General features: G+C 44.4%; 1 protein-coding gene across 3 annotated transcripts in view; it reads right to left on the bottom strand.

Annotated features, from left to right (window-relative positions):
• RAP1A (RAP1A, member of RAS oncogene family) overlaps window positions 1–26,670 on the bottom strand; it is a 54,782-nt gene that overhangs the window by 17,441 nt on the left and 10,671 nt on the right. For all 3 annotated transcript variants that reach the window (XM_040423868.1, XM_040423869.1, XM_040423870.1), the window contains exons 2-3: window positions 17,978–18,039; window positions 8,237–8,326 (exon numbers count right to left, since the gene is read on the bottom strand). In XM_040423868.1, the coding sequence (XP_040279802.1) occupies window positions 8,237–8,293 (57 nt within the window). In that variant the 5' untranslated portion in view covers window positions 8,294–8,326; window positions 17,978–18,039. The remainder of the gene's footprint in view (window positions 1–8,236; window positions 8,327–17,977; window positions 18,040–26,670) is intronic.

The following is a 26,670-nucleotide window of genomic DNA, read 5'->3' as shown; positions in this document are numbered from 1 at the left end:
GAACCAGATGATGAATGCCACACAACTTTAGACACATTTACGAGAGGTGATAGGCACCCAAGTGTCACGTCAGACCATTCAAAACCGTTTACATCAGCGTGGTTTGTGTGCTAGACGACCTGCAAGGGTACCTGACCACAGGCATCATCGTCATGGATGGTCCAGGTAGCATCTACGCTGGATGAGGGACCAGTGGGCCTCAGTGCTGTTCACTGATGAAAGTCTATTCACGCTGAGCAGAAATGATGGCCGCCAACAATGTTTGAGAAGGTCAGGGAGAGCGCTATGCATCAGCCACTGGTGAACCTTTGGATAGATCATCAGTATCTGATTGTTGGGGGCCCAACACCCGGAACCCCTGCCGATCAGCTGTTTCAGAAGGCACTTGAGCTCGCAGTAGCGTGGTGGCCTTTTCAAAGTTCGCCTAGGCCATGTGATGTTGAGTTCATCTGTCATGTGGCCTAGGTGCAGCTCAGCCCCATAGAAGTGAATGGGACTGAGCTGCTGAACCAAGCACAGCGAAGGCGTCGGTGCTGCATGTGAGCGCTGGTGCCTTCTCAGACAGCTGATCATCAGGGGACCTGGGTGTCAGACCCCAAATGATCAGATACTGATGACGTATCCAGAGAATAGATCATTAGTTAAAGAAATCTCAGAAGACCCCTTTAAATCAGGTTTTTACTATAAACTCTTTGCAGGACACTAAAGCTGGCCATACACCTCAGCTGCTGGACAAAACTTCCTCCTAACCCCAATAAACAGTCACTTTTGGCAAGTGGTTTGAATGGGGTGGGGGGGGGGGGGGTGTAAACCGCTGCCGGACACTTATCTCACCTAACAAAAGGATCGCCATGTTGATATCCAGTCGCCCATATACATTAGATGCACTGCAGGTTCACCTCACATTAATCTAACATTTATGGCCAGTTCCAAACTACCTGCCCATGGGTTGAGGGCCATCTTGTAGAAATTCCAAATGAATTTCGATGTGGATTAATGCATTTCCGCACCAAAGGTCGCATGTGTTACTCGCATTTTTTGGTGTGCATGCTGCGGATTTCAAAATCAGCAGGTCAGTTTGCACACGTAACGAAAAAGCAACATGTACGTGAGATTTGTGAAATGATACTGTATAATGCTGCGCTTTTTACGCAGGAGGATCCGCCACATGTTCAGGTAGTCTTGCAGTGTACAAAAGAAAATCAGTGAAACAACAGCGCTCTCAGTGCCCAAGCAGATGACCGGAGTATTTGTCGGATTTTGCTATACTGCTGACCTAGCCTCTCTTCTCCGTCGACATTGCAGCGGTAAGCAGTGTAATTACAGCTCCGCCATCTCTATGAACTTCAATGGGACGGCTCCCTCCTATTCACTTCAATTACACCTGTTGGCCGTCAACATTGCAGGGGAACAGAAGAGAGCACAGCGCTCGTACAAACACTGGGTTCTCTTCCCACAGCTGATCGGCAGGGGTTCCAGGTATTGGCCCCCCGCAAACCTGATATTGACGTCTTATCCTATGGATAGGTCATCAATATAACAAAAGCGGACAACCCCTTACTGTTGTCCTATATAATACCCACAACTGCTGATGTGTTTTAGTAAATATATGAATTCCCCATGCAATAACAATTCTGAATTCTTTACTTATGACTCTGCCGTGTTGTCTGTTACTCCTCCAAGAAATAAATGAATAACCTCACAACTAATGTTACTGTTCCCCTTGTTAAATTGGGTGTTTCCATACAGGGGTAGTACCGATTTCTGATTGGACAATGTGAGGCTGTGCAGGGACACACCCAGTTGTCAATTTATTCATATATTTCTAGTAGGAATAAAAGATAAATTGTAGAGAAAAGATACTCTAGAACTTTAAAATTTAAGGGAATGATTATTTACTAGAACTGACATGTCAGGAGGGCTAACAGGCCCCCATCACCCTCTACCGTACTCACCTCAGACCGGCTGGGAGCGTTAGTGCCTGCATGACCTGTGTCTACATTTTGCTCAGATAAGCACTCCAGCTAAGTGGGAAAACAAGTTCCATCGCCTCGTGCACATGAGCAAAATCATAGCCGTCCATCTGTACATGTACGAGCTGCGTGGGAATAACCTTTGATCTTGCATAATGTTTGATGAACTTGTCCAAACAAAAGCCGAGGAGAAGAGGTTTTCCTGCAGCCTCATCTGTTCTCTGCTGTGCTGGGCGGCAGAACTGACGCTCATTCTCATGTTTCACACATCAATGGGAAGCCCTCATGTATTTCATTACTTAGATTTCAATCGGTAGAAGAGGAAGACATTTTCCCTGTATTGTCCGTATAGAAAGGACAGCAGGGCGTGTACATGCTTCATAGTAGCCGAAATGAATGAAAGTCAATACACAAGAAATGTCAGATTACAGCGGCCTCCAGGAGGTGATGGAGTACTATAATACCTCCCATCAGGAAGATGGCGAACCTACAGCATCCTAGAGCTGTGCCCGTGCCATCAATGTCACATAGCTGGCAACCCACTAACTGCAGGGATCCAACATAAACAATGCCATGATCAAAAGGTGACAATGGCATCTAAGTGGTTAAAGAGAGGGAGGGGGCTTCCCCTCTCACAATTACAACGCCCCCACCTTCCCACAATGCGATCGTGAGATGCCAAGGGGATACCATGGTAGCCTGAGGCACTACAATGGAACATAGGCACAGATGTCTATTAAACCTGTTTCAGCAGGACCTAATAGGCATTCGGTTAGTCGGACTAAACCTGACGTAATGCACTGCAATACAGAAGAATTGCAGTGTATTATATTTAGGATTGCATGTACTTAGCAAAACTGTTTTTGTTGTGCAAAAGTAGAAGGAGGAGAGGGGAAGAAAAAAAAAAAAAAAAACACACGAGACAGAGATAGATAGTTAGATAGTTAGATAGATAGATAGATAGATAGATAGATAGATAGATAGATAGATAGATAGATAGATAGATAGATAGATAGATAGATCCCCCCACCCCACAAAAGTGTGTGTGATTTTCAGTGTGTCTTATAAAGCAAAAAAAAAAAAAAAAAAAGTCTACTAAACTACTGTCTGGCAAATAAGCCAGACAAATGGATCCCAAGACTGCTTGACCCAGTTCAGTTAATACACCCATTGGTAGTATATTCCTGACAGAGCCCTGTGGAGGGCAAAAATGCTACAGAAACCTAGCCTTATATAGCCGACATCCGAACACATTTGGCCAAAAGCTATTCCTCCCGACTACACTATAAACACAAACTTGGGGAAACCACAAATACACTGCGTGCAGAATTATTAGGCAAATGATTATTTTGACCACATCATCCTCTTTATGAATGTTGTCTTACTCCAAGCTGTATAGGCTCAAAAGCCTACTACCAATTAAGCATATTAGGTGATGTGCATCTCTGTAATGAGAAGGGGTGTGGTCTAATGACATCAACACCCTATATTAGGTGTGCATAATTATTAGGCAACTTCCTTTCCTTTGGCAAAATGGGTCAAAAGAAGGACTTGACAGGCTCAGAAAAGTCAAAAATAGTGAGATATCTTGCAGAGGGATGCAGCACTCTTAAAATTGCAAAGCTTCTGAAGCGTGATCATCGAACAATCAAGTGTTTCATTCAAAATAGTCAACAGGGTCGCAAGAAGCGTGTGGAAAAACCAAGGCGCAAAATAACTGCCCATGAACTGAGAAAAGTCAAGCGTGCAGCTGCCAAGGTGCCACTTGCCACCAGTTTGGCCATATTTCAGAGCTACAACATCACTGGAGTGCCCAAAAGCACAAGGTGTGCAATACTCAGAGACATGGCCAAGGTAAGAAAGGCTGAAAGACGACCACCACTGAACAAGACACACAAGCTGAAACGTCAAGACTGCGCCAAGAAATATCTCAAGACTGATTTTTCTAAGGTTTTATGGACTGATGAAATGAGAGTGAGTCTTGATGGGCCAGATGGATGGGCCCGTGGCTGGATTGGTAAAGGGCAGAGAGCTCCAGTCCGACTCAGACGCCAGCAAGGTGGAGGTGGAGTACTGGTTTGGGCTGGTATCATCAAAGATGAGCTTGTGGGGCCTTTTCAGGTTGAGGATGGAGTCAAGCTCAACTCCCAGTCCTACTGCCAGTTTCTGGAAGACACCTTCTTCAAGCAGTGGTACAGGAAGAAGTCTGCATCCTTCAAGAAAAACATGATTTTCATTCAGGACAATGCTCCATCACACGCGTCCAAGTACTCCACAGCGTGGCTGGCAAGAAAGGGTATAAAAGAAGAAAATCTAATGACATGGCCTCCTTGTTCACCTGATCTGAACCCCATTGAGAACCTGTGGTCCATCATCAAATGTGAGATTTACAAGGAGGGAAAACAGTACACCTCTCTGAACAGTGTCTGGGAGGCTGTGGTTGCTGCTGCACGCAATGTTGATGGTGAACAGATCAAAACACTGACAGAATCCATGGATGGCAGGCTTTTGAGTGTCCTTGCAAAGAAAGGTGGCTATATTGGTCACTGATTTGTTTTTGTTTTGTTTTTGAATGTCAGAAATGTATATTTGTGAATGTTGAGATGTTATATTGGTTTCACTGATAAAAATAAATAATTGAAATGGGTATATATTTGTTTTTTGTTAAGTTGCCTAATAATTATGCACAGTAATAGTCACCTGCACACACAGATATCCCCCTAAAATAGCTAAAACTAAAAACAAACTAAAAACTACTTCCAAAAATATTCAGCTTTGATATTAATGAGTTTTTTGGGTTCATTGAGAACATGGTTGTTGTTCAATAATAAAATTAATCCTCAAAAATACAACTTGCCTAATAATTCTGCACTCCCTGTATATGATCCCCACCCCCCTGAAATCCTAATCTGTATGTGCTGCTTGATGTAGGTGTTAAGATCATGCTCTCTAGGGCTCTAGAAGTACAATGCAGCTGAAATTTACTACCACACTCTATAATGATAATGAGATGGCTCTTCTTACTCTTTTCCAGTCTGCACAGCAAAGCTGACATGTGAGCTACAGCAAACAATCTCCTGTGTAAACACTAACAGCTTGAGATTTAGCTTGTGTTGTGTAAAAACAACAAAAAAAAAAAAAACAAAATCAGCCCCAAAAGAAAGCTTTAAAAATGGGTTTGTAAAAAAAAGAACACCGGAAATAAGCGTCATATATTCCCAAAGTAGTGATCAGAGAATAAAAAGATGCTTCATATAGAACTTCATATGTAAGTGTAATAAATGAGCATTTTATCAAGAGCAGTGTAGCTATATATATATATATATATATATATATATATATATATATATATATATATATATATATATACCCAATTATGAGGCAGCCATCTTGCCAGAGCTGCTGCTCTAAGATTGTACCACAGCCTCCTGCATGTAAACCTCAAATAGTTACCAATTCACAGGTTGTGAATGATGACCTGTCACCGCTCCTGACACATCTGTACTGCTAAATAATTTAATCCGCACGAAATGACAACTCTTGAGCACTTATTTGTATGACCTCAATTAACCCCCTCAATTATTCCTGCTAGAAATTTATTAACAAACTTACCAAGAACAGCACCGTATTAGGGCTGAAACGATTAACTCGACACAAAAAAATCCTCGATGCAAGTTTTTTTCATCGAGGATTTTTATTGTACCATGTGACCACGGAGTGCGAGTTAAGCACTTGCTATTACTCACCGCTCTGTGGTCTCCGGCCGGCCCTGCTCCTCCTGACGTACACACATACACATCGTCAGGATGGAATGCACGAAAACGGGCACTATGACCTGACGCTGTGCGATGTCAGGAGAGTCCAGCGGGTGAAGAAGAGGAAAGGTTAGTATTTGATTTCACTGGCACTGCGGCTGGGCAGTGATGGCATGAGGGAGTTCATGGCACAAGGGAGGGGGAACTGATGGCACAAGGGAAGGGGAACTGATGGCACAATGGAAGGGGAACTGATGAGTTTTTATAGAAAACATTCTTTTAATTAGTTTTTCTTATTAATTGTTGGAATAATCAGTAGAATACTATTACTAGAATAATCGATAGCTGCAGCCCTACAGTGTATGATCTATAGTGGCTGTGCTTGGTTGCACCCCAGGCATATTCACTTGAATAGGACTGAGCTGCACACAGGCAAAGTGACCGATGAACATGACCTCACTGGGCTATGACGAGGCCACAGCGCTCACCAGAGCTGATCGGCAGGGATACCGCAGCTCTCCAACAGCTGACTGGCATGTGTCTCAGGAGTGAAACCCACCACTGATCCGATATTGATGACCTAGCCCGAGTAAGAGGTCATCAATATTTTACTTCCGGCTCCCCATAGAAGTGAATAGGAGAGCACCGTGCATGACTGGCCACCGCTCTGCTATTTTCACCAACCCAATAGAAAATGAATGGAGACAACCCCTTTAACAATTTTAAATTTTTCTTTTGGGTCATTCACCATGCAGCATAAATGTGTCGCCTCCATTCTGTGGGTCAGTTTAGGCGTCCATACACATTAGATAGTAGGTTAAATAAACAATCCATCTGGTGATTGATCATTTTGCAGACATGACCGCACACATTTTAGTCCATCAGTCGGCTAAAAATCTTTTGTTAAAATTTCCACCGACGAACATTCATTCGATCAATTACTCATTTTGATCAATTCCTGCAAGACTACGGCAATACCAAACTGCACATGGACAGCTCTGCATTCACAGCGGAGCCGTAACTTTATTGTGTGCTGCAGCTTTCGGGACACGTATGACCACTGTTAGGCTGGAGGAATTAAAGGGGTTGTCCGGGTTCAGAGCTGAACCTGGACATCCCTCCATTTTCACCCCGGCAGCCCCCCCCGACATGGGCATCGGAGCAGTTCATGCTTCGATGCTCTCCTTTGCTCAGCACTAAATTGCATAGGGCAAAGGCATTTATTTTTTAGGAGTTCCGGTGACGTACCGGGGATCTCCATGTGGCTGACAGGAACCCCGGTGACGTCACTGGCACTGATGGGCGGGATTTAGCTCTGCACTAGCCAGTAAAACTGCTCCGATGCTAGCCTCAGGGGGGCTGTGTGGGTGAAAAAAGGTATGTCCGGGTTCAGCTCTGAACCCGGACAACCCCTTTAAAGAATTGCAATTCTCTTTTTTTTCTTTTGACAGGGCTTACCACGCAATAAAATAGATTTTTTTTTTTCCCTGTGGGTATTTTTTTTTCATTCAATATTTATATTTAGTACAATTGTCTGATTTTTATTATTTTATTTTTTTTAACTACTTTCACACTAGCGTTTTTTGCAGATCCGTCCGTTACAATAATACAACCGCATGCCTCAGTCACGAACAGATCTGGTTGTATTAGGTCTTCTATAGCCATGACGGATCTGTCTTGAACACCACTGAAAGTCAATGGGGGACGGATCAGTTTTCTATTGTGTCAGAGAAAACAGATCCGTCCCCATTGACTTACATTGTGTGCCAGGACGGATCCGTTTGGCTCAGTTACGTCAGGCGGACATCAAAACGCTGCAAGCAGCCTTTTGGTGTTCGCCTCCAGAGCGGAATGGTGACTGAACGGAGGCAAACTGATGCATTCTGAGCGGATCCTTATCCACTCAGAATACATTAGGGCAAAACTGATCCATTTTGGAGCGCTTGTGAGAGCCCTGAACGGATCTCACAAACGGAAAGCCAAAACGCCAGTGTGAAAGTAGCCTTATACGGAGCGGTATGTTATTACGCCTGCCAGTAGAATACCTATGAGACACTGAATCTGGCAGGGTCTAACAGGCTTCCATGAATGGCAGACCTGGAGACTGACACTGTAGGGACTGTCGCAGTGGTGGGACTGCGGACAGGCGAGTGGTATTTCTTCCTTTTTATGTTCAGGTGGACAAGAGAGGACCCCAGGGGTTGTCGGCTCCAATCCTGGACAGACAACCCCTTTAAGTCTGATCCTGCAGTCTCATATTTCTTTCTATCTGTTCCCTACTTGTTAAACATACATTTCAACTGCTACACAAATAGGAAAAAGACGAAGGGGATTTGACTGCATGATCAGACTATACAGGACTTTTTGTGGTCTGTAACCATGGAGAAAAGTCTGCATAAAAGATATAACCTAAAAGGATATTCTTAAATCAAGAATATTAGCAGGAAGAGTAAAGTAATAAAATGGTTAGTGGTGGTCCTTAGTAATGCAGATCTAGACGTTACTTACCAGTGCGGATTTCCCAACGCCTCCAGAACCAAGGACCACGAGCTTATACTCGCGCATTATGGTTTTTGGTTTGTCAAATACTGATGCAAACTGTAAGGCAAAAGAAAGTTTATAAAAAAAAATGACAATAACAAATTATGTACATAGACAGGGATTATGGGGGAGATTTATCAGACTAGTGTAAAGTAGGACTGGCTTTGTTGCCCATAGCAACCAGATTCCACCTTTCATTTTCCAAAGGAGCTGTCAAAAATGAAAGGTGGAATCTGATTGGTTGCTATGGATAACTAAGCCTGTTTTGCTTTACACCAGTTTGATAAATGACCCCCACATATGCCTAATTTACTGAAATGTTTCATAGATTTTTCTGCCTGTAGTGGAGGGGTTCCTCTGACCATGTGAAGTATATGGGGGGGGGACTCTGGCTCTCCCTTGACAATGGGGGAGATGAGGATCAGGTGTGTTGATCTCATACAGCCGCTTTCACCCCTCCCCCCGTTCAGAACACATGCGTGCTCAGCCGAGTCGTGCAGGCATGTATATGGGGGGGTAAAGGGGTTGAAAAGAGATCGCCAAAGCCATGGCGGAGTGTACAACCGGTCGGTGTATATTTCCATGCAGGTGATCATGTGCTGTCTATCCACATGACCACTGCACCCAATTATTGGCCTCAGTGGTCTAGTGCCGTACACAGACAAGACCACTGAGGGCAGTGATTGGCTGCAGTGTTCACATGGTTAGACGGCACGTAATCAGCTGCACAGAAGTATAAAGAGACCAGTGGGGACCATAGGATCGGAGGTGTTGGGGCAGCAGGGGTTTAAAGGGCTTTCTTTTTTATTTTAAAGCATTCCTTGCATTTAAAAAAATAATACTAGACAACCCCTTTAAATCAAGATATTCTGTTACATTAGGTTCATTATTATACAAGGACAAAACTGTAAAATAAGCTGCACATAATGAAAACCTACTCTGAATTTATATGGCTTTTCGGGATTTCTCAGAGGACGTCTCCTCTTTGCCAAGTTCCAATGCACTGTCGTTCCAAGTACTTCCTCCCGGCTCGGCAGAAGTATGCCTTTTTATGGCAATCTGTCTCCTTCTAACTTCGGAGATACTTGTTCACCCCGACGAATAACAGAGCCAGCAATAAACATCTTTGTTCCCATGTTTATTCTGTCTCTATTATTCTATCACCCATCAGCCGCAGTAATGGAACGGCCATGCCATAGCTGCAGCGCGCTGAATGGGAGGGGAATGCATCTCCAACAGCAGCAATACCACAATGCTGGGAGCACTTATATGGTAAATTAAGCAAGGCTCTGTTCACACTTGCATCATGGTTTCAGTTTATGACAATCTGAGATCTGTGGTTTTGACCTCAAGACAAGCACTACATGCTGCACTACTACCACCATCAAGTGATGAACTCCCGAATAAGACCATTAGACCAGCACCTATGTACAGGATGAAGGTCCCTCGAACACTGTACAGCGAGGTGGCTGCACATACACAAATCTGTCCATTCACTTCTATGGGAGTTCTGAGCACACTGTATACACCAGACACCACTGCAGGCAATCACTGGCCTCAGCAGCATACAGCACATGGGCAGACCATTGCTGCAGTGAGGTGAGTAAACATTCTTTCATTAGATTATCACAATTGCTAGTTGTAGGAGTTTTTAAAAAAAAACCTGGAACAAGCAATTTAAGAGGTAATGCTGGCTAACAGTGCATTTATACGCACCAACAATTGTCCAGATTATTGGGAACGACCATCTGCCTGTCTAAATGTGCCGCCAATCACCTGATGACTCGACGGGTGATCATGTCGCTTGTGCAGGCACCACTGATCATAGTTTGAGCAGATTATGCAGTCTAAACTGCAATCAGCTGCTCAGAAGCCATGTTTCTGTATGAGCAACCCTATAGCAATCCCTCGTCCTCATACTGTTAAGGAGATCGCTGCATGTAAGGGTCCATTCACACGTCCGTTTTTTCTTTCCTGATCTGTTCCGTTTTTTCAGGAACAGATCTGGACCAGTTCTGGACCCATTCATTTTCAATGGGTCCTGAAAAAAATCAGACATTGAGCTGTCCGTTTTTTTCCAGGACCCATTGAAAATGAATGGGTCCAGATCTGGTCCAGATCTGTTCCTGAAAAAACGGAACAGATCAGGAAAGAAAAAACGGACATGTGAATGGACCCTAAATGCGCCGTCTCCTTCATTGAATGGAGCAGCCGACTGTCGGGAAAGAACACTTATTTCCCAGAAGTCAGCACCAGAAACTACAGTAGTCAATGGGAACCATGCTGCAGTTATGAGTTCTGTTCATTACACAAACAAAGCTGTGTAGTTCTAGGGCTGTGTTGACATAGCTGTTTATTTCCGGTGCCGACTTCCAGTGAAGGAGATACACCTAAACAGCTGATCGATGGGGCTTCAGGGTGTTGGACCCTCACCAACCAGCTAATGATGGCCTAATCCTGATAGGCCAAAAGGCCATCACTTAGTAAAAGCTGGACAACTCCTTTAGAGTGGATCTGACAGACAAAGGCTTCTTATAAAGTATAGAAGACCATAGCTCAGATGCGCCACCACGTATAGAAGACCATAGCTCAGATGCGCCACCACGTATAGAAGACCATAGCTCAGATGCGCCACCACGTATAGAAGACCATAGCTCAGATGCGCCACCACGTATAGAAGACCATAGCTCAGATGCGCCACCACGTATAGAAGACCATAGCTCATATGCGCCACCACGTATAGAAGACCATAGCTCATATGCGCCACCACGTATAGAAGACCATAGCTCATATGCGCCACCACGTATAGAAGACCATAGCTCAGATGCGCCACCACGTATAGAAGACCATAGCTCAGATGCGCCACCACGTATAGAAGACCATAGCTCATATGCGCCACCACGTACAGACCATAGCTCATATGCGCCACCACGTACAGACCATAGCCCACCTCCACCACCAAGTACTAAACATAGCCCATATCCACCACCAAGAACTGAACATAGCTCACCTCCACCACCAAGTACTGAATATAGTACATCTCCACCTCCAACTAATAAACATAGCTCATATCCACCACCACGTACTGAACACAGCTTTTGCATTTATCTAAAAAAAAAAAAAGAAAAAAAAAAAAAAAAAAAAAAATCTATATGGCTTCCTTCCCAATTCTACAAGAGGTTCTCTCACCCAAACATACCAATAATGCAAAGAACCAACAGAATACCAGAAGTTGCAGTGTCATGTATACAGACGTCATCATCTGTTTGCCGGTATGTATAAATATCTGTTTCTTCACATAGTCATACTTCGCACTAGAATTAGTCAAGTGTCATATGTTTATGAGAACAATCTTCTACTGTAAACCTCTAGAGCATTGTTCTCATGCCTTCACCCTCCTACACTACATTTTCTAACAAATGGTGAAGTACTAAACAATAGACGTCTCTATCCAGATACTACCTACTAAACCCTAGCTACAAACAACCAGGACAGAAAAGTAGTCACTGCCATGTGAAGCAAGGGACAGAAATAAGCAAGCATTCTATAAGGTTGCTAGAAATAGTTAAATACTTTGAGTTTGTATTAGATCCAGTTTCTGGGCGTCTGGTATAATAGATAAGGTTCCAGACAGTGATTTATTATGGTTACAAATGGCTAAAGTCACAAGTGATGCTAGAAGTTGGATGTATCAGTCACTTGTGTGACTGGAGCTACAGCTTGCTATATCTTCTGAGGAATATTAGAAACCCAGCAGTCCTGCAACAATGGACCAATATACCAGTATGGAGGAGGTGGAGAACAAGCAAAGCTTTACCCAAGATTTGAAAACCCTTACCTACACACTTTTCATCCACACCTAGCCAAGCAGTACAATAAAATCTGCAACAGAAGAAATCCGCAACCAAATTTCCATCAAAATCTTCAAGACGACTGGGGGTCAGCAAAGAAATAACCATTATCAAAGATTTAGGCTCCATTCACACATCCGTGGCGTGTTTTGCAGGTCCACGGATCCGCAAAACACAAACACGGCAATGAGCGTTCCGGATTTTGCGGAACGCACATCGCCGGCACTAATAGAATATGCCTATTCTTGTCCGCAATTGCGGACAAGAATAGGACATGTTCTATTTTTTTCGGGAACAGAAATGCGGCCCCATTAAAATGAATGTGTGAATGGGGCCTTAGATGAAATAGGTCATGAATACTTTCTGTGCCCTCAGTATAGTGGACAATAAGACTGTGCCACATTATATATAACATACGCTTATAAAAGGCATTAGATTTGGGGAATATAATATCTCCTCATGAAGAAAGCCTTAAAATGGCATGAGGAGTCTTATAGGCCATAAATCAGGGCTCGACAAATCCCAGGCGCCAGGTCGCCATGGCGACCAGGAATTTAGTCCTGGCGCTTGGGTATGTCAGCCCGTTTTCAAAGGTGCCCGGGCGATGGGTGCGGAGCTGCCGTTCTGTCCGGAGGCAGCACTGTTTGAAACAGCTCAGTCACAGCACACAATAGCAGAGACGCTGGCAGCAGGGAGGGGAGGGGCTCGGGAGGAGTGTAATCTGATCCTAGAGTGGAAGCTGCTTCTGCCAGCCCCTCCCCTCCGTGCCCACCAACCAATCAGAGCTGAGGCGAGGCAAGCACTAGCAGCTCTGGGTCTGAGTCACTGACACAAGTACAGGAGGGAGTCTAATCGAATGAGTCTCAGGTTAAAAGAATCTAAAAGATCCGATTAGTTAGAGACTCATTCGATTCTTTGAGTTAAAAGAACAGTCAGACTGTAGAACAAGTTACACTGAGGCTGTCGGCTGATGCTTTTGCAGTAGTGATAAGATTACGGGACAGGAGCAGAGAGATAAGAGAAGTGACAGGACACAGTTTAGATTAAAGTTTGAATTAACCCTTTAGGATCAAATTGGCTTCTCAAGGAGATCTATATGTTAAAGGCATCCCTTCTTCTGTCTGATTCAGTAGCTATAGAACTAAGGCTACTTTCACACTTGCGGCAGGATGGATCTGGCAGGCTGTTCACCCTGTCGGATCCGTCCTTCCGCTGTTTCGCCAGACCGCAGCTCTGTCCCCATTGACTATAATGGGGGCAGAGCTCTGGCGCAGCACGGCAGTGCATAGTAAAAGTACTGCATGTCCAACTTTTTAGTCCGGCGGCCTCTCACCGCGAACTGCCATGCTGCGCCGGAGCTCCACCCCCGTCCCCATTATAGTCAATAGGGTCCGGGGACGGAGCGGCGGTATATGTAACATGGTATACAGCATTATTGGGGGGGCTCTATGGAGAAGTGTGGGGGGGGGGGGGGGGGCACTATGGGGGCACCTATTGGGGGCTTTATGAAGCGGCTCCGCCTGGCTCCTAACTTTTTTAGCTGGCTCCTAGATTCCAAGGAAATTTGTCAAGCCCTGCCATAAATGCTCCTCTGGAATTCTGGGAAGAAAGTGATGAGCTCTTAAAGGGGTTGTCCCACGAAAAGTATTCTACAGTTTTCAAACCAGCACCGGGATCTGAATACTTTTGTAGTTGCATGTAATAAAAATGTTTGGCATAGTCAGTGAGTTACTCAATAAAATCTATATAGCTCCACCTAGTGTTTGTTTGTTTTTCTTATTTCTTTGTCCGGTTCACCAAGATGGCCGCACATGCTCAGTTTCATCTTTCAGCTGCCTCCTGAGCTGTGATAGGTAGAGCATGGACACGCCTCCTGAGCTGCAGCAGAAAGACACTCCCCTTGAGCTGTCAGCTTGATATAAATCCAGCAGAGCAATAAAAGTGGAGATCTCTGGATCCATGTGAGGTACAGAGGGAGGGGGGGGGGTTGCTTTGTTATAAAGAGGTTGTCAAGCACTATTTATTGCCTGGTTTTCATTTTATTTTATTTTTTATTAGTCATGGGATAACCCTTTCAACAAGCTCTGCCTCTAATGCCTCCAGATGTAAGGTAACTATCCTATAAGTCAGTGTTCGACGTTTTAAATGGCCTTGAGACCTTCATAAGGAGATACTGTATTTCCCAAATCCTGACCTAGGCTTCTCACCCAGTTAAGCCAGTACTGTAGCGGATTTTCAGCTGCACACGCTGCAGAGCTTGCCAAGAGCTAATTTGCATACCCTCTCAAAAGTCAATAGAGGCACACTATACACTCATGTTTCATTCTTTATGACAGGTTAAAGGGAATTTAATAATGTAACTGATTTTAGTTAATGATTAGAAAAGTGTCAGTTTCCAAGAAAACACAAAATTCATCCCCTCTCCCAGAAGCCAGAGAGAGGAAAGAAGAAGCTACACAACCAGCCTTAGCTCTGTGCATATGTATATACATATCATTTTAAATATTTTTTCTTTTTTTTAACACAGACTTACACACAGCCTGTGCTGCTGTTAAATTACACTGGACAATTCCTTTAAACTGCTCACTGTCTAATTACAATAAGATAACTGACCGTTCCCCACTCTGCACAGCAAAGCTAGAAGTCAGCCTGTTGTGTGCTCCTGTGGTCAGTGTGAAACCTGGAAACTTAAAGTACCGTATTTTTCGCTTTATAAGACACACCTAGGTTTTTGAGGAGGAAAATGAGTAAAAAAAAAAAAAAAGATTTTTAACCCAAAAGGTGTTTTTTTTGGTGGGTTTTGAACTAATAGTGGTCTGTGGGTGACGCACTGTTATGAGGGATCTGTGGATGACACTTATGTGATTATACCCCCATCATCCTAAGAATACACTGATGTACTGTACATTGGTGTATTCTCAAGGATGAGGGGAGTTAGATTAAATATAAACACTATCCAGGGACTGTTCTGTAATTGGCATGTGTTTATATTAAATATGACTATAACCTATAACTGCAGTACATGCGTAGATTCCTATGGATGAGGGGGGTTATAGTCATATTTAATATAAACACATGCCAATGACAGAACAGTCCGTGGACAGTGCTTATATTAAATATGACTATAACCCCCCTCATCCATAGGAATCCACTCATACTGCAGTACCTGGGTGGATACCTATGGATGAGGGGGGGGGGGGGGGGGTTTAGTCATATTTACAGTAATGTTTATATTGCCCTGAGCTCCACTCACCCAGGTACTGGGTCCACAAAACCGCTGTACACAGCAGGAGCAGAGCTGGTACAGCGGGAAATTGGAAGGAAGCTGATGGAGGTGAGGGCAGCACCACTGCGCTCACCACTAATCAGCAGGACTAAACACGTGCGGGCTGACGGCAGCAGAGCGCATTCATTGAAGCTGCCAGCCTGCCCAACGGTTTATTGTAATATCTCTTCAACTTCATTCACCTTCTCCTGGTACGGAGATTTCAGAGACTTCCACTTCTGTTTTACCTCTTCTACCTCTTGAATCAGTAACTCTGGGCTTGTCTCCTCCCTTTGGACAATGTCCGCTTCTTGTATGAATTCAGGAAGGAAGCTCAGGACTTGCAGCTGGCTGCACAGCATCTTCTGCTTTCTGCGTCGCTCCATGGAATAATCCAACAGGACTTTGGCTGGGATCTCGCCATCACCTTCTTTACACCGCACGTCCAAGACAAGTAGTTCGGGAGCAGGAAGCAGTGACAGGATGGCGGAGGGCTTTTGGATTCCTTGTCTGGACGTGCGGCGTAAAGAAGAAGGTGATGGCGAGATCCCAGCCAGTCCTGGTGGATGATTCCATGGAGCGACACAGTAAGCAGAAGATGCTGTGCAGCCAGCTGCAAGTCCTGCACTTCTTTCCTAAATTCATACAAGAAGCGGACATTGTCAAAAGGGAGGAGACAAGCCCAGAGTTACTGATTCAAGAGTTAAAACAGAAGTGGAAGTCTCTGAAATCTCCGTACCAGGAGAAAATTCAGTTCGGTTTACTATAATGGCGGGTGGACTGGCAGCAGCGGAGCACAATAAGTGAAGCCGCCAGCCCGCCCATCCCTGGTACAGTCTTAAGGAAGCGCGGGCTAGCAGCAGAAGCCCTTAGTGAAGCCGCCAGCCCGCCCAACAGTTTAATAGCAGGCTCAGGAGCCGTTAGTGAGAGCTCCTGAGCCACCTAATTTGCATTCTATTTGTTTTATAAGACGCAGTGACTTTTTCCCTCCACTTTGGGAGGGGGGAAAAAAGTGCGTCTTATAAAACGAAAAATGCGGTAAATACTCTGTAAAAGTAAATATCACTTCAGTTTATCCTTAATATTGTGTAGGGACCGGGATATTAAACACTTTTGTGATACTTTATTAGGGGAACATGTCTCTTTGATCTAGAAAGCAAGATGCAAAAAGTCTTGATAGCAATGCTCTAAGAGCGCTGCTAAGGAGAATTAGGCCTCTTTCACACGGGAGAGATTTCCACGCAGGTGCAATGCGTGAGGTGAACGCATTGCACCCGCACTGATTACGGACCCATTCATTTCTATGGGGCTGTGCGCATGATTTTCACCCATCACTTGTGCGTTGTGTGAAAATCGCAGCATTCTCTATTTTGTGTGTTTTTCACGCAACACATGCCCCATAGAAGTGAATGGGGCTGCGTGAAAATCGCAAGCAAGTGTGGATGCGGTGCGATTTTCACACATGGTTGCTAGGAGACGATTGGAATGGGGACCCAATCATTATTATTTTCCCTTATAACATGGTTATAAGGGAAAATAATAGCATTCTTCATACAGAATGCATAGTACAATAGGGCTGGAGGGGTTAAAAAAATAAAAATAAACTCACCTCATCCACTTGTTCGCGCAGCCCGGCTTCTCTTTGCTGTCCAGGAGGAAAAAGACCTGTGGTAACGTCACTGCTCTCATCACATAGTCCGTCACTTGAACCATCACCATGGTGATGATCATGTGATGAGCACAGTGCCGTCACCACAGGTCCTTTTCCTCCTGGACAGCAAAGAAGAGAAGCTGGGCTGCGCGAAAAAGTGGATTAAGGGGAGTTAAATTTTTCCATTATTTTTTTTTTAACCCCTCCATCACTATTTTACTAAGCATTCTGTATGAAGAATGCTATTATTTTCCCTTATAACCATGTTATAAGGGAAAATAATAAAAATCTACACAACACCTAACCCAAACCTGGACTTCTGTGAATTAAAACGCTTTGCACTCGCGGGGAAAAAAAAATAAATCGCGCATGTTCCCACAACACCAGTGTGAACCCAGCCTTAGTCGTCAGTTCTACTGAGCGCTGAAGACGCCGGTGTGCTACATACAGAGGCTTCCAGCCGCCTCGTCAGTCCCCCAGTCCCTGACGATGTACACGTGCCCAGTCACCGCCTATCTGATCACACATGGGGATCTTCTGCGCTCAGTAAACCACTGAAGACAGACTCTCCGTAGAGACTCTGCTTTCTGGATGATATATTCCATCTAGTTTATGTTTGTACAGTGGATTTTTCCATCAGTAAAATTCACCACAGAATCCATGGCAGAAATGGTAGGTGGATCTTTTTATTTCTGCAGCGGATTTTCACCTGCACACATTGCAGAGCTGCCCCTGGATTTAGCCTTCTTCAATCAGATTAGTGAGCGAGTAAAGAACGAGAATGTAACTACAGCACGGGTGGCAGAATACACAAGGTTTTACGCACATTTAGGTGCGGAATATTTGCCGAAATCTGCATGGAAAATTTACTGCGTGAACATACCCTAAATAAAAATTGCACATTTTACATTTCTTAGCAAAAAAGTCAACACGAAACTTACTTGCTATCCTGAGCATGTAAACAGTCGCTGCTCCGTGTTTTTGGAACAATAGTTACCAAGACCTGCAAAACCAGATAAAAAGTTTGTTAGTGACAACACACAACATTCCTGAGGATAGCCCATCAATATTAAATCCTGGAATACCCTTCTGACATGTCTGTTTCAGTAACTAATTGTATTCCCCCATGTGATAATTTTGGAACATCTATTTTTATGTTGGGGTCACCCCTATAAATGTACATCTGGGTGGTACCAGTTGTGGGTGGGCAATGCGAAACTGACTGGTAACACCCAGCTGTACCTTTTTTTCCATGAACTTCTAGGAGAAATAAAAGGAACGGCACAGTCATAATACTAAATGTTCCTTTCAGGTAGAATACAAGAATTTACTATGTGAGGAGCGGTGACAGGTCCTCTAGGTTGTAGGTCCTACAGCAGCAAACAGGTACCCTCATACTCCTACAGTACATCCCACAAATTGAAAATGTGGTCAGACCCCCCATTGATCATTTAGTTATCCCCTGTCCTGTGGAAAGGGAATAACTTGGCACAACCCCTTTAAAACTTCTCTCCCCTGCCTCCGGCACTGATCACGCCAAGCACTGTTATAATCCATATTGTGAGGGACACAGATGAAGCCAAATTGTAAAGCCCCTGAGAGGTCAGGTTATTGCTGCTTGGAATAGAAGTCTATGAAGAGAAGGCAAGGGTGCAGAGACACAGACACACATGCTGCTGCTTCTAGAAAGTGTTCTTTCACTCCAATGCTGGATTCACATCTACACTGCTTATTAATGCTGTTTGTATGTAAGAGATAGGACCTCCTCTCCTCTATACTCTACAAATCGGAAACAGAGAGGGTAGTCACTATCCACTAGCTCAAAAAGTCACCTGAAATAATTAGACCTTGCTTATCTTATTACATGCACAGGTGTTCACCATTTCTGGTGGGGGGGGGGGGGGGGGGGGGGAGGAGCAGATAGGTTTCTGTTATATATTTTTTTTTTTTTAACACTTGGCACAAATTACCACCTAACTTGACGGTCATCAGTCCCACACAACTGTTCCGTTTCCAGCCACTTCTCATCTTTACCGGACCAAGAGTAGCTTGGTCCCCACCAGACCAGAAGTGGCTGTGGCCAATCCCCCTGCAGTCACGTGTGCTAAAACAGACTGTCACTAGCAGTCTAGGCTACCATCATTGGAGTTGTCTGGAAGAGAGACAGGAGAAGGCACATGCATGTCTTCCCTTTATTCAGCTTATCAGCAGGGGTGACTGGTATCGGACCCCCACCAATCTGATATTGATGACCTATCCTGAGGATAGGTCATCATCAATATTAAAAGCGTGGAGAACCCCTTTAATTAGAAAAAAAAGAATAATACTGTCCCTGAATTGACTGATAAAAATACATCTCCAGAGAAAATGCAGCTCTTCAGCTTCCCTGAGAGGTGAAGCTACATGCTAAAAGTCTATGGAGAGGAGAGGAGGAAGCAGCTGCAGAGACACACAGAGCTGGCTTTAGTGGTACAGATCACACCAGTGCTGGAGTCACTGCTACACTGCTCATTTATACTTAGGTTTTCCATGCTGCTGCTTCTGTGGGTCTGCTACAAAGAGGTAGGGGAGCTGATAGCAGATCCACTAGTCCCCTGACTCCTCCCTCCAAAGACTTTCATGGGCCGATTCATGCGACCACGCTCGATCTGGGAAAAACGGGCCGTGTGTCGGCCACATCTCCCGGACCGGCCGCAGCTAACCTGGTCTGAACTGGCTACATCATAGTGATTTATGATACCATCACTTCCTATGTGATCACAGGTTTATCATGTCTCTTACTCACTTACAGTGCTCTACAGACATTATACATGCTAGCTGTCCCCAGTGGAGCTCACAATCTAAGTTCCCTATCAGTATGTGTTTGGAGTGCAGGAAGAAAGTGGAGTACTCAGAGGAAATCCACGCAAACACGGGAAGAACATACAAACTCCATGCACATGTTGTCCTTGGTCAGATTAGAACCCAGCTCTGCAAAGTGTCATTGCTAACCACTGAGCCGCCATCAAATTGGAACGGACCATCATTAATCACTATGATGCAGTCAGTTCAGCCAACATACGGCCCCGTGTTTTCTGAACAGAGTGAGGCCACGTGAATCAGCCCTAAGTGAGACGGAAAGCGATCTCCTCTCTGGAGATTTTGTTAGCGACTTCAGAGTGAACCGTTCTGGTAGCAGGTGAGAAGAAAAGAGGGTGATTAGTGGAGAAAGAGGCATCTTTCTCTAATAAGAAAGATTACAAAGTTTATTATTTTAGGTACACTAACGAAGCACTGACCAGCTGTCATTTTAGTGATACATTTCCAAAAGGAATAATAAAGGAATGAGACAATCTATTCTAGAGTATTCATGAGGAATACAAAACCATTTACAACAGTTCACAAAAACGAACAGACCGGTCCTCTTTTTAATAAAGAGGAGTAAAAAGTTTGTACAAATGTTGTAGCTATGAAGGAAGCGATGATTCATGCACTTAGTTATAAGGGATACGCCCAGTCCTTCTTATAGTATCCACGATACATGGCAAACACATCCAGAACCCTCCACGCAGGTGACAAGGTCCTACAACATTGGGCCTTGCATTAGGAGTGCTGCAGAATCGCATTATTCAGAACCTGACTGGACTGGGAATGAACATATTCTTGCACAAGGACCATAGATCCACTATGAAACTATGCAGGTCTTCTTAATGATATTCAGACCACCAAACAGAAAAATGACACAAGTGGGCCATGCATGCATCTTCCATGTGTGTCTTCACTAACTAGAATATATTTTTTCTCTATAATACATACGCTTTGGGATAGGCTAAAGAGCCCATTATCCAGGTCATGTATGCAGGCTCTCAAAGTGTGTAAGCTAGGACAACACCTAACCGGCATGTAGAGGAGTTACAGATAACTTTCGTGGTTTAAAAAAACAAAACAAAAAAAACACAAGTTGTCCTGGGCTCTGAATGAGCGAAGCAGGCCGTACACATTAGATCAATGACGGTCGGCAAGGTAATGTGTATGGAGGTGTGCTAGCTTCTACCGACGGCAAATGTTGGAGAAAACAACATGCGGTATCTGGCAGCAGCTTTCTCCCCATTCACAGCACACGTGTATGGGGTGGTCAGAAGACATGGCTGCGTTCAGCAGGCAGCTATCAAAAGTGTACAGCAATAACCTGATCCACAATCTGGCACAGCACAGTACTGCAAGTGCCCCAAGGGTGGCCATACATTTAGATGAACGTCAGCAGCCGAGTTGTCACAATACCAGAATTCTGAGCTCGATTTTGATATCAAAAAAGTATTGTGATACTCGATACCAATTGCACAGCACACAATTAAAAAATACTCAAACACATTAATGGGGTTATCCAATTCTAATCATACTTGCCCCATTACCCGGAACCCGCGTCACTCCGGATCCCTGCACGGCCACTGCTGCATCTCCCTGTCACGCGGTTTAAAACATCCGGCGACAGTGTGTGCAACCAATAGCGGGCTGCACACATCTTTTGCGGCCCCATTGAAGTGAAAAAACCCACATCCAACCCGTAAAAAAAATGTGGATTGGATGCGGACAAAAAAATATGTTTGTGTGCATGAGCCTAATAATGTGAAGCACATGGAAGTCTAAATTGATAAAACCATGTGCCTCACATTAATAAGTCACCCCATCAACTACCTCCACACATAAATGGACATGGGGTTAATGCATGAGGTACATAGTTACTCTTAGGCTAGGTCTACACCATGACATTTGTCACGCGACATTTTGTTGCACCAATGTTGCGCAACAATTTTTATAATGGTAGTCTATGGTGCCGCACTGCAACATGCGACATGTCCATTCAAGACAGATTTTTCTGCGACTGTCGTGTCGCAGTAGGTCGCATGTTGCAGTGCGACACCATAGACTATTATAAAAATTGTCGCGCGACATTGGTGCAACAAAATGTGGTGTGACAAATGTTGCAGTGTAGTTGTGCCCTGTCGCGTGACAAATGTCGTCGTGTAGACCTAGCCTTAATGAGAGGCACACGGTTTTAGCAATCTGGACCTCCATGAGCCTCATATAATTAGTAAATAACCCATCATGTACCTCACATTAACCCCATGTTGCCAATTATGTGAGGAGGTACATGATGGAGGACCCTCCGATACTGATGACCTATCCTGAGCATCACGAGTATAGGTCACCAATATCTGATAGACAACCCTTTCAGCCTTCATCTCTCTTACTCCTAAGAATATGAAAGTAAAAGCAGGTTTCAGCTACTTTTTCTCCTGACACGATGTAGACAATGCTGTGTTTCTGGTCTTGTTTTAAAGCTTCGAATGACAGCTTTCAAACAAGACCAGGCCCTTATATCTATATTCTGTAGAACCTGGGGTGGCTTAAAGCAGAAGGCTGAAAGCAGTCTGCATATGGGCTCCTTCGCAAAGCCAGACGTTAATGTGCAGGATAGAAGTGGTGGGCTGTAACAGCGATGTGAGCGGGATTGCCAGCATGACTTACGTGACTCATCTCAGGCAGCGATACACCCCAGTGATTTCACTAGCACTGTGTTCATGACGTAAGGCACTTTTTCAAATTTTTTATTTTTTTTTTTTTAAATTAACATAGAGACTTATTAGGTAATTCCAGAAAACTAGTTTATGAACCTTGGCAGTGTGAAGATTAAGTAGCTCAATAGGCCATACTGGTGACAGGTTCCCTTTAAGACTAAAATTAGTTAAATATTAACATCAATGAGTGTGCTGTCTGTGGAAACTGCGGACAGCACATATCAGTGAAAAACGGAAAAGAGAACGAGGCCTAAAGCTGGCCCATACACACATGACAAAAATATACATCATGTACATCACGAAAACACACCCCAGGTGAACCTCAGCCAGAAGGAAAAATGAAGTGCGAAGAGAGCCTGTGATAAAACATGGCACCACCTGACAGGCTTATGTTACCCCAGGAGCTGAGGCTATAGTGAGCACGGTTATGGGGGGAGTCAGGGAAACATAAGGTTTTGACCAGAGGCATCTTAAGTGTTCGGCTGGCATGACCCATCAGACTTCTTTAACTCTCTGATCTGATGCTCAATGTGTTTATCTCACAGATGACTGAAACCATAGCAAGTGTAGCGGCTGTGAGTGCGGCCGGGTGAGGACAGGTGCTCTGACTCAATGTAAACAGGAATGTTTCCATTCACTGAAACTCAGCAGACATATTGACACGGGTGAATCAGAGACAAAATCAATTAGGAAAGCAGAGAACTGCATTATACAAGAAAAGGAGACTTCTGGGATTTAAATATTGATGGCCTATCTTTAGTGTATTGCCTTCATATCAGATCGTGTGGGGTCTGACCTCTCCACCCCCAGCAGAAGGGGACACTGCACTTGGAGGAGTGCTGCAGTCTCCATTACAAGGCGGCTGTGAGAGGTACTACATGTGGCTCTGTCCCAAACACTTCACCGACCAGTTCTGACCAACCTCTATGGGGCTGGGGCTAACACTTGTCTCATGACCATGGCAGCGCAGCCCCTGAACGGGGTCGCAGTTTGCCGTGCTAAAAGTCCAAACAAAAGAGGAAGTTGAAGAGCCAGGACACGAAACAGAACACGAAGTTATAAGAGTTTCCAACTTACACAGAATATTCACATATAGGATGCTTGTATGTGATAAAGTTTTGATGAAAGTGTCCCTTTAATTGGTGTTATCACTGAGGGCAACTTCTAAAATGTAACTTTTATTCTACATACACAAGATAAAATATTTAATCCAAACAGGATGCTGAGAATTGTAGTACCGCAATAGAAAGCCGTCAGTACAACGGACGGTTAGAGGAAATCCAAGTATTAATCCAAGGACCCAGAGTATGAAATAAATCCGTCCCCGCCTATAAACAAGCGCTGAGTCCAGAGATGCACTACACGACCAGGTGCACCCTGTCAAGTCCCTAAACTATGGTCTCACACGATAACCCAAAGACTATAAATCTAGTATGCAGTGGCCGGAGTAGAGCTATTCTTATATAGTGATTGACGGACTGGCCCTTCTGAAAACTGCTCAGCCCGGAGATGCACTCCGTTCCTAGACTGACTATCGCTTTTATGACGCAGCAAACAATAACACAAATAGCCATATCACTATTCTGACACATCTGTATTGTCCCAACGCGTTTCCCATTAAAGATAATAGAGGTTCATCAGAGGACTGCCAGTATCAGTATGGCAATAATAATCTAGAAAACTAATACATCAAAACAAACTGGAGCGCCCCAGACAGGAGAGCCTCTGCGACCAGGTGGAGGCAAGCAGCCTCTATTATGGCCTTATAAGCATAAGGCTCCATTCACACGTCCGCAATTCGCGAAACGGAATTTCAGACTAAATCATTTCTATGGGGCCGCACTTCCGCAATTCCGATCCCGAAAAAAATAGAATAGGCATTTTCTATTAAGTGCCGGCGATGTGCGGTCCGCAAAATGCGGAATGCACATTGCCGGTGTTTTGCGGATCCGTGGACCCGCAAAACACACACGGATGTGTGAATGGACCCTTAATGTGTGGACAGGTGTCAATAAGAATAGCAACACTTTCTGATAAGATCACTTAGCTGATAGAGATAGAGGAAGTGTTGCTCCCATCCTCTCGCAGAGGCAGGATACACGGCTGGGGGGCTCCAGGGGGCAAAATAACAGCTCCATCTTGCCAGGGAACTGGACTCCCATTTAAACAGTGAAATACTGGGCGGGCTTCACTCGGATTCGTCAACTTCACTGAAGCTCCATCCCTAACGGTCACCCCTATTATTGGGCAGCAAATTACTTAGTGTCTCCCCTTACCAGCCTAATCAGGTTAAGCGGGACGCATAGCGTCCTAAGCCCCTCCTGGAGGTGTCTCTCTCCGCCCTATCTCTCCTTCTGATCGCATGATGTTCGGGAAAATGGCCGTGCGTTCCACCATAGGTATCATGTGATAACCAAGATGGCCGTGCGTTCCACACGCCACAGCAGTGGAACGCAAGCCAAACAGATAGCCGAGCGTACCTGTAATACAGGAACAGAGCGGCAGTACCAGCCACAGCCACTACAAAATGTCTGGTGCCGTGGCTGATAAACAATGAAGGGGACACCACGCTCACCAAAGCACCATGTCCTCTCCAGTTAGGTGATTAAATAGGTGCCAGGAGCTGTTTGGGATCAAGACAATGATGAGGAGTAGTTGTATACAATAATTGAAGAAGCAATACCTGCCTACAAGATCTCCTGCCATTTCAGGATTTGTTTACTGTGCTGTAAGACTGACATCCTGCTCAGACACATGACCACTGCAGCCAATCACTGGCCTCAGCATCTCACCACTGCAGCATCAGATCGGTGGCGCGAGAACTGCACAAATGTAATAGGCTCTAATTTCCACCACTGGCCTGTTTTATCTTGATCCCAGACAACACCTTTAATAGGTTATATTCACCTATGGGGTCATTTATCAAACTGGTGTAAAGTAGAATTGGCTTAGTTGCCCATAGCAACCAATCAGATTACACCTTCCATTTTGGACAGCTCCTTTGGAAAATAAAAAGGTGAAATATGATTGGTTACTATTGGCAACTAAGCCAATTCTACTTTACACCAGTTTGATAAATGACCCCACTAGTTTATATAAATGGAAAGCCCCTTTAACTCTGACAGGAGGGCATTAACCCCTTCTACCCCGGGCCAGTTTTCATCCTCCTGCACAGGCCATTTTTTGCTAATCTAACATGTCACTTTATGTGGTAATAGCTTTGGAATACTTGTTTATCCAAGCCATTCAGAGACTGTTTTCTCGTGACACATTGTACTTCATGATTCCTTTATTTATGAAAAAATCCCAAACATTTTGAAAAATTCTCAATTTTCAATAATTTCTCTGCTTTTAAAACCGAAAGTGATACCTCATAAAATATTTATTACTTAACATTCCCCATATGTCTACTTTATGTTGGCATCATTTTGTAAATGTTATTTTATTTTTTTAAGACGTTAGAAGGCTTAGAAGTTTAGAAGCAACTCTTATAATTTTTAAGAAAATTTCCAAAAACCCACTTTTTAAGGACCAGTTCAGTTGTGAAGTCACTTTGTGGGGCTTACATAGTGGAAACCCTCATAAATGACCGCATTGTGGAAACTACACCCCTTAAGTTAAAGGGTTTCTACCATCAGAAATCCTGTTATGTAGCTGTAATGTCCGCACTACATAACAGTGTGTTTTTTACCTTTCTCCCTGCAGCCGTTCTGATAAAATAAGCACTTTTATTATATGGTAATGAGCCTCTAGGTGCTATGTGGGCGTAAAATCAGCACCTAGAGGCTCCGTCTCCTCACCCTTTATCCCACCCCGCTCCTCTTGATGTCACGGTTTGCAGCATCGCTGACAAAATCCTGTGCCGTTCACTTCTGTATTCGGCGCAGGCGCAGTGAGTGAATGATGCGCTCCTGGTGCCGGATTCCTCACTGAGCCTGTGCCGACTATGTCACAGTGAGGAAGCTGGCACCAGGAGAGCGGCCTTCACTCACTGCGTCCACCCCACCCGCTCTGTCACCGTAGCTGCGTCACTGCTCTACACCCCCAGCTCGTCGCCGATCCACTGCGTCCACTGC

The sequence above is a fragment of the Bufo bufo genome, chromosome 3, assembly GCF_905171765.1.
Source record: "Bufo bufo chromosome 3, aBufBuf1.1, whole genome shotgun sequence".
NCBI lineage: Eukaryota > Metazoa > Chordata > Amphibia > Anura > Bufonidae > Bufo > Bufo bufo.
Note: the sequence above shows the minus strand (reverse complement) of the source record. Positions and strands in the feature narration are given on the sequence as shown.